The sequence below is a fragment of the Oncorhynchus kisutch genome, linkage group LG2, assembly GCF_002021735.2.
Source record: "Oncorhynchus kisutch isolate 150728-3 linkage group LG2, Okis_V2, whole genome shotgun sequence".
In the NCBI taxonomy this organism is placed as follows: Eukaryota; Metazoa; Chordata; class Actinopteri; order Salmoniformes; family Salmonidae; genus Oncorhynchus; species Oncorhynchus kisutch.
In genome coordinates this window covers 18,341,906-18,350,340 of record NC_034175.2, presented here as the reverse complement: position 1 = coordinate 18,350,340, position 8,435 = coordinate 18,341,906, and the positions used below count along the sequence as shown (strand labels likewise).

General features: G+C 42.3%; 1 protein-coding gene across 1 annotated transcript; it reads left to right on the top strand.

Moving 5' to 3' along the window:
- Nucleotides 1–7,897, top strand: LOC109908581 (cathepsin K). The gene is made up of 8 exons (XM_020507251.2): nucleotides 1–171; nucleotides 1,525–1,651; nucleotides 2,462–2,584; nucleotides 3,543–3,695; nucleotides 4,489–4,707; nucleotides 6,735–6,900; nucleotides 7,047–7,155; nucleotides 7,293–7,897. Exons 2-8 carry the CDS (start codon nucleotides 1,526–1,528, stop codon nucleotides 7,390–7,392), a joined length of 996 nt encoding a protein of 331 aa, XP_020362840.1. The 5' UTR covers nucleotides 1–171; nucleotide 1,525; the 3' UTR covers nucleotides 7,393–7,897.
- Nucleotides 7,898–8,435: the final 538 nt, after the last annotated feature.

Sequence of the window (8,435 nt, the reverse complement as noted above, 5' to 3'; positions counted from 1 at the left end):
AGATGGAATTCCCCTTTACGGAAACTTTTCCCCCTCCTAAACTCCGTGCTCGCGTCGCACTTCCTCAAACTCCAGACTATATAACTACTCACACAGTGACCTACTTCATCGCAGGGAAACAACTGGTTAAAGTAATTCATCCGACATCTTCTCTCCAAGTCTACAACCAAGGTAGAATTTACCAACTCCCCATTTTTTCTATTTCTTAAATCGGCAAACTTTTGATGTTGCCTTTATGCCTATATGATTTTTTTTACACTGTCATTTTGTTGAACTGTGTTCATTAGAACTTTCAGTTTCACTTGGGATTTTATGTTTCCATAAAACAATTTACCAAATCGAAGGATTGCGTTTTGACAAATAGTAGGATTCGTTTGTTTTATAGGGAAAACATTGCAGAGCAGGGATGTGATTATAAGTGTACTTAATATATGCTGTTTGCAACAAAGAATGCACTTTGGTCATGGTGTAGCCAAACAGTTATCATAAAAATGAAACTGTTCTCAAGTTAATTATGAAACCTTTATAGCCTGTATAGCCTACATTAATTTATAGCACCATGAAACAATGGGAATATTAGACATTGAGTAAACCAGAAGTTGCTAGCATTATTACTGTGCGGCAAAGGTTTATACAGTAACATGAAGTTCCCTATGAATGATCTGAGGAATTTCCCATAAAACATAGAGGTATTGTCTTTTGTTATGTTACCACTTAATAATGAGGCGGAGCCAGAAAAATATGAACTGAAACTCAATGTATTTCATTCAGCTCTCTTATGGATGTTATGTTGTCAGTATTAAAGTCAACATCCATTTCTGTATTTGTACTGTAATTCGTGTCCATCTTTGCGATTGCCTAGACCAGCCTTTCTTAAAGTATTGGTCGTGACCCGAAGTGGGTCGCGGACCTGTTAATGGTGTGTCGCGACAATATGTATTGTATTTTAACAGCAACAGTTCCAACCCAGACTTTCTTTCAACAATAATTTCTACACTAAAATGTACAGTAGGCCAGATTATTTTTCATCTGTACTGTTACTTAGGGTTGCACTATCAAAAACTGAGCCTGTGTGTGTGTGTGTTCTGTTATACATCTGTGTGATGTGGTCAATCAGTTTATTCCAGTTAGAATTCAAATGATTTATTGTATTTTAGCAGTAACAGTTCCAACCTAGACAGATATGTAAGAGTGTTTTTAATGGAGGAAAATAAACATGAATATATATTTATATGGATATATAATTCCATTGATATTTGTTTTTGTCCATATTGCATTTGTTTTAGGCATAATTTCAATGAAATGTACCAATATTTATGTATAGTTGCATATTTTCCTAAGCTTGGGTCCCAGGAAAACACATTTGGGTCTCAGGCCGAAAAAGTTTAAGAACCCCTGGTCTAGACAATTAGGTGCTGCCGCAATATGTAAATGTAGAAATATAATGCAATTATCAAATTTTCTTTATCAATGTCATATGTATTATACATCAATGACGAAAGCAGCCCTTATGTCTTTTCCCAGAATGCTGCTGTGTGGTTGTGTACTGTTGCTCTTGGGCTCAGTCCTAGCCCATCCTCTGGATGAGATGTCACTGGACACACAGTGGGACTCCTGGAAGACCACCCACCTGAGAGAGTACAACGGCCTGGTGAGTGTCTGTCTGTCTTTCTGGCTGCCTGGCTAACTACTCACATTTATGCAGTGCTTTTTGTTTAAGTTCTGCCCGTTCCTCCTCCTAAGGTTAGCAATTACAGAACGATTACCTCAACCTTGGATAGCAAATATTCATGATGTTTCTTACTTGCTTTGATGGTGAAAAATGCTTTTGAATATCAAAGCCATTCATCATTATGAAATTAGTTATAATATAGTGTGTCACTTATACGTATAAGAACAATGTGATCTTTAAGTCAATACTTTACAAACTATTGTGGAAAACTTCTGTATGTGTTGTTCTCCCTTGAAATGTTTCGTTATGATACCTTGCAAGCAAGAAAAGCAGGAAACATGAGAACCAATCCTCCGTTCAGAATTTCAACTTCCTTGTTTTTACAGTAAAGAGTTATCAGCCAAGCTGTTAGAAACTCAAGTATTTCAGTGCTATAAGATAACTTGATTTTATAAGACTATGTTTGGGCCTCACTGCTTCAGGATGTGTGTGTCCCACAATTTGCAGTCAGCACATTCCTCAGCAGTCAGCCGAAAACACAGAACAGCACTTTTTCCCCTACTACATCCAGCTTTGAAGCATCATTCCCCACACACTGTAATGACTGATCGAAGGCTCTGTAAAGAGTTGACAATAAATATTTTCCTAACTACCTTTCACCTCCACCATTTTGTGTCTATATGAACCAGTTCAGTTGCACTGTGGAGACTGTGAGCATAGGGACCAAAGAACACACAAATGGCCAGCTGTATGATTGACAGTTGTGTTTTGTTGATGTTTTCATGGTAGGGGGAGGAGGCGATCCGTAGAACCATCTGGGAGAAGAACATGCGTCTGATCGAAGCCCACAATGAGGAGGCCGCTCTGGGCATTCACTCGTACGAGCTGGGCATGAACCACCTGGGAGACATGGTGAGTTAGTGAGCCACATCCTCTATGGGTGTTTTTTGTTGTTGTTGCGTACATGGAGAAAAAGCACACCAAAAAGGGAGGGTCTAAAAAGGGTCTAAGTAACTCCATGTGGAAACATACGTCTGGAATGATATGTCAGAGGGAAACTATTTTGTGTTTGCTGTCCTCGGTTATACTTTCTAATCAGTGTCTCCCTACTGTCCACAACTTATCATTTTGGGTATGTGTTTCAAATAGGAGAATGTCCCAAAGGTTTTATTTAGAGTTTTAATTCACAAACAAAATCAAGCACAGGACAGAGTAGTGACTTTTATCTGATGCAGATAGAGCACAGTCATCTGTGTTTTTACTCGTGCAATGGCCTACTGATTAAAAGGGATGGTGTTAGGTTAGTGACCATTAAATCTACCCCTAGCTGTGACATGCATGTCAGGTCTGGTCATGAGTGATGACTGTGTTAGCGGGAGACTTGAACTTGAACGGGCTGTAGATTAAAATGGTAGGGAAAAGCAACCTGATATATAGCTGCTTGGCTTTTACTGCTTGGCTTCTATGCCACTCATTAATGCTTTGTCCATTTATTATCCATCGGAGGACCCAGAGATCTGTTCATCTGAATGTCAGTTTCACTTCTATTTTGAGATACGCTGTAAATAAAAGAAGGATGTATAGTACTTCCAGTTTTACAGAGACTAGCAGGAACCTAACATGTTTCAGCACTCGTACTCGTGTCAGGGCATGGTGGGTTTAGAATTATGTCAAATGTGTCTGTTTAAAAAAAATATATATGTATTTCATGATCTCCAATGGGATTAATAAGCCATTGATCTATCTATATGTGATAACTGCTGGACTATAAACATGGAAACATTTATCTCTACTTATAGTGGGTAAATGGTTCATAGTCTATTGCTATGCATGCATAATTCCCTCATCCTCATCCCTCTCCTCTCCCCAGACGTCAGAGGAGATAGTTGCAAAGCTGACTGGCCTTCAGGTGCCCATGAACAGGGACCGTAGCAACACCTGGATCCCTGGCAACAATGTGGTGAACCTCCCCAGGTCCATCGACTACCGCAAGAAGGGCATGGTGACCCCAGTCAAGAACCAGGTTAGAGGATGCGAACAACAAAGAGCTGTCACTCAAGTCCAGTGTTTCCCCTAGATGTATTTCTTATTTCCTAGATTTGTTGCACCAAAATGTTCAATCAAGCTTAATTGAGGCCAAAATAATGGTTTTAGGTAGAGAGCAACAATCTAGGCAGGGTGCCATCTGAACATTTTTAGGGGAAACACGGGGTTATAAAGAACAGATTTCATATTCCTCTTTGCTTTCAGTGAGGTAGAAAATGATCACAGTTACAGTACAGTCACGTAACCTGTCTAGGACAATAAAAACCCATGGTTTGTCTAATTGACTTAGACAAGTAAAGAATGTTTGATTATGAAAGGTAATTACTCATTATGATCTAATTGGACACTAAGGCATTATTTATTATTTATGTAAACATGGAATTTAGTTAAGTTGTACATTAAGTACCCCGGCTGAAATGTGGAGTACACTTTGCTACCAGGGAACACTAGGAGATTAGCCCTAGATTTATACCATTAATCTAATGAACATTAGGTCACTTTACATGAGCACTAATAGTCTGTGGTATCACCAAAGAGCTGTCAGGTTCAGGGGGATGTGATAGATAGTGAGGCGTAAGTGCAGTATGTCTACCCTCTAGTGGTGAATAAGATAACTACAGAAGTTCTGAGGCCAGACGGAAGAAAAAAATTGCTCAAACCCTCAAAGCTTTTTTTCAATCAGGGCCTTTGACTCTCTGTCAAAGTGTACCACCTTATCTACAAATTGGAGAAGACAGCTCTGTAAATGTTTTATGTCCTCTCTTTCTCAGCTCTCCTGTGGCTCCTGCTGGGCCTTCAGCTCTGCTGGGGCCCTGGAGGGCCAGCTGGCAAAGACCACAGGCAAACTGATAGACCTCAGCCCCCAGAACCTGGTGGACTGTGTTACTGAGAACAATGGCTGTGGTGGAGGCTACATGACCAACGCCTTCGAATACGTAGAGGAAAACGGAGGCATCGACACAGAGGAGGCTTACCCTTACCTTGGCCAGGTAGGGGCATGGTTTGGCTGACATTGAAAAAGAATGTGACTGTCATTTTAGTTGTTCGCCAAACAGCTGTTTTAGTTTGTTGAAATTACATTTTCAGTCAACGTTTTCTTACAACACGTCAGGTGAGTTGGAATATGCTGGATGACGTTTGCATTTTCTGATTGAGCTATCACATCACATGCTCTTTAAACAAAACAAGCTAATAATCACATGCGGTTAACCATAAAGTGCTAAAATGTATTTTTTGGACCAATTCCGGGAAGTGGTGACGTCCATGGTCTTATGTATTCTCCAATGGCCTAACTACAAACAACACAAATACTCACTTCCATATTTTTTTGTAATTTGCTTGCATGTAAAAAACACAACACTCAGCCAATTCTTTCTTTACCACTTCTGTAGTTGTCCACATTTTCCTGTGATATATAGAACACACCACTACCAAGGTGCTATGAAAGTCATTTGTCATATTCTAGCAATGTACACTAGTAACATAGCACCAAGACCAGCCATAGTGGAAAGTCAGTAGGCCTGATCACCAACAACAACGAGACAGCCTACAGGGAGGATGTAGGTATTCTTACGGCGTGGTGCCATTTAAACAACCTCTCTCTCAACGTTAGCAAAACAAAGGAGCTGATTGTGGACTTCAAGATAAACCAGGCTGGACACACCACCATCCCCATTACAGGGCCGCCGTGGCGACGGTCATCTCAGAGAACCTGAAATGGTCTAACCACACAAACACCGTAGTGAAGAAGGCAGCGACTCTTCAACCTCAGGATACCGAAGAACTTCACAGTGTTCTACAGAAGCACCATCGAGAGCATACTGTCGGGCTGCATCACAGCCTGGTATGGAAACTCCACCACCCGGACCACAAGGCTCTTCACAGTGTTCTACAGAAGCACCATCGAGAGCATACTGTCGGGCTGCATCACAGCCTGGTATGACAACTCCACCACCCGGACCACAAGGCTCTTCACAGTGTTCTACAGAAGCACCATCGAAAGCATACTGTCGGGCTGCATCACAGCCTGGTATGACAACTCCACCACCCGGACCACAAGGCTCTTCACAGTGTTCTACAGAAGCACCATCGAAAGCATACTGTCGGGCTGCATCACAGCCTGGTATGACAACTCCACCACCCGGACCACAAGGCTCTTCACAGTGTTCTACAGAAGCACCATCGAGAGCATACTGTCGGGCTGCATCACAGCCTGGTATGGCAACTCCACCACCCTGGACCACGAGGCTCTTCAGAGGGTGATACGTGCAGCCAAACACACCACTGGGTGCACACTGCCTGCCCTACAGGACCCCTACAACACCAGGTGTCTCAGGAAGGCCCGAGAAGATCATCAGGGACCCCAGCCATCCAAGCCATGCCCTGTTCTCCCCGCTTCAATCACTCAAGACGCATCATGGCAAAAACTGAAAGACTGGCCAATAGCATCAGGCTGCTGAATAGCCACCACTACTAGTCAGCTACCTGCTCCCTCCCCCCTGTTACTCCCCCCATGGACATCCCCCCCCACACCCTCAGCTCTCACTTACCTTACCTGCTACTCCCCCCATGGACATCCCCCCCACACCCTCCTGCTGCCCCCCCCTAACGGATTTTACTCTGCCCCCACCCCAACGACATTCATCACTGTTGCAGTTGTTAATATGTATATTATAACTTTTGGGTTTTCATTTCCCCCAATGATCATGATGCTGCTCCCACTGTGGTCATTCTACCCCCCCCCCCCCCCCCCCCCCCAAGTCTTTACTCTGCCTCCACCCCAATGGACATTTATTTCTTCATCACTGCCATGGTTGTTATTATGTATATAGTGTTATTTCTAATGCTTTTATTACCATTTTCATTATTTTATTTCACTAGTCCTGCATGTTGGAGCTCACAGCCTAAGATTTTCACTTTACCTTGCAACCACACCTGCAACCTGTACATGTGACTGTTAAACAATCAGAATCTGAATCATAAATAAACCAATCCATGTCTACCACTCTGTCTACAGGATGAGCAGTGTGCCTACAACGCATCTGGCATGGGTGCTCAGTGTCGCGGGTTCAAGGAGATCCCTGAGGGAGACGAGCAGGCACTGACCAAGGCTGTAGCCAAAGTAGGGCCTGTGGCTGTGGGCATCGATGCCACCCTCTCCACCTTCCAATTCTACCAGCGAGGTGAGTGACATTCTGCCTCCAAGAACCATGGATAGAAGAATCAACCACTTGTAGTGGTTTAACACACGACACATGCCAGGTAGACTCCTAAAGCGCTTCTCTTAAAGCTTATTGAAGCTCATTCCTTTACACTGTCATTTACTCAGGTGTGTACTACGATCCCAACTGCAACAAGGATGACATCAACCACGCCGTGCTTGCAGTGGGCTATGGACAAACTGCCAAGGGCGAGAAATTCTGGATCGTCAAGAACAGGTGGGTCACAATGCACTGGGCTTATTCAATGGCATCAGGTAACACGTTTCACACTGTTGACTTGAAATGTATTTTTTCTAAATCACGATTCATTCTCTTTATCCTCTCTCTCTCTTGCTCTCCCCCCTCTCTAACAGCTGGAGCGAGAGCTGGGGCAAACAGGGCTACATCATGATGGCACGTAACCGCGGGAATGCGTGTGGCATTGCCAACCTGGCCAGTTACCCCATCATGTGAACACCAAGTGGCAGAGGGCACCATGGAAGCAGGGAAGCTAAACCACATATCAATGACTACACCCAATACAGAAAATAACACTATGTTTCTGGAATAGCACATTCATATAGTCTGGAGGTTTGAGTATCCCAGAGTTCTTTTGCAAGCACTTTTAAAAGCCCTACATCAAGTCTTACTGTTATATCTTCAAACTGCCAGACTTCAATTGTAGTCTGATCTACAGTGGAACAACTATGATTGTGATGAAGATTGTGTGTAGTGCACAGCACTTTACATAGGTTGTATTCAGTGTGTCAGGTCAGGTAACATTGCTGTGCAATGGGAGTTTTGTCTCACTTTCCTGTCAATGCAAAAATGGCTTGTTGATCAAGATTGCTCCTGGTGGGTTTTTTGATGATGTTGACTTTTATTTGATTGTTCAGCACTTTTACACCAAATTCTGTTGATTGAATTGTAACATTGTTTTCTATTAAATGGAATAAAAGTTGATTCATTTGAAATGTGAGTGTGTGTGTGCCTGTACATTTCCCCATTGAAGGAAAGAGAAGTGAAAGAAAGAAAGACAAACTGAAAAAGGAAGATTAAGGTTCCTGAGGTTCTTCAGCTATATTAAGTATCTCAAATCAACTACCACTCAGTATACCCTATTGCAGTGCTGTATGTATACATACACAACAATATGTAAGAATTATACATGTATTTGTGTTGACTGTTAAATCTGATGATGATGAATACAGTATAGATTAGAAGCCTTCTTGAGGTCCTGAGATAGAGAGACAATGAGAGAATAAACAGGTGAAAATGTCACATACCAGTTTCATACCAGTAACGCCTCTTCCTGCCTCAGACTCACCCCCTCAAACAACAGACTTCCTGTGATCTAGTCTTAAAAATCAAATGAAAGCTCTTGTATAGTTAATGTAGTGTTGATTGAATGTAATGTTTATAAATACACTGATTGCAATGTTTAAAAAAGAGATTGGTAGGTAGCCTACTGTTAAGAGCAATGGGCCAGTAACCAAAAGGTTGCTGGTTTGAATCCC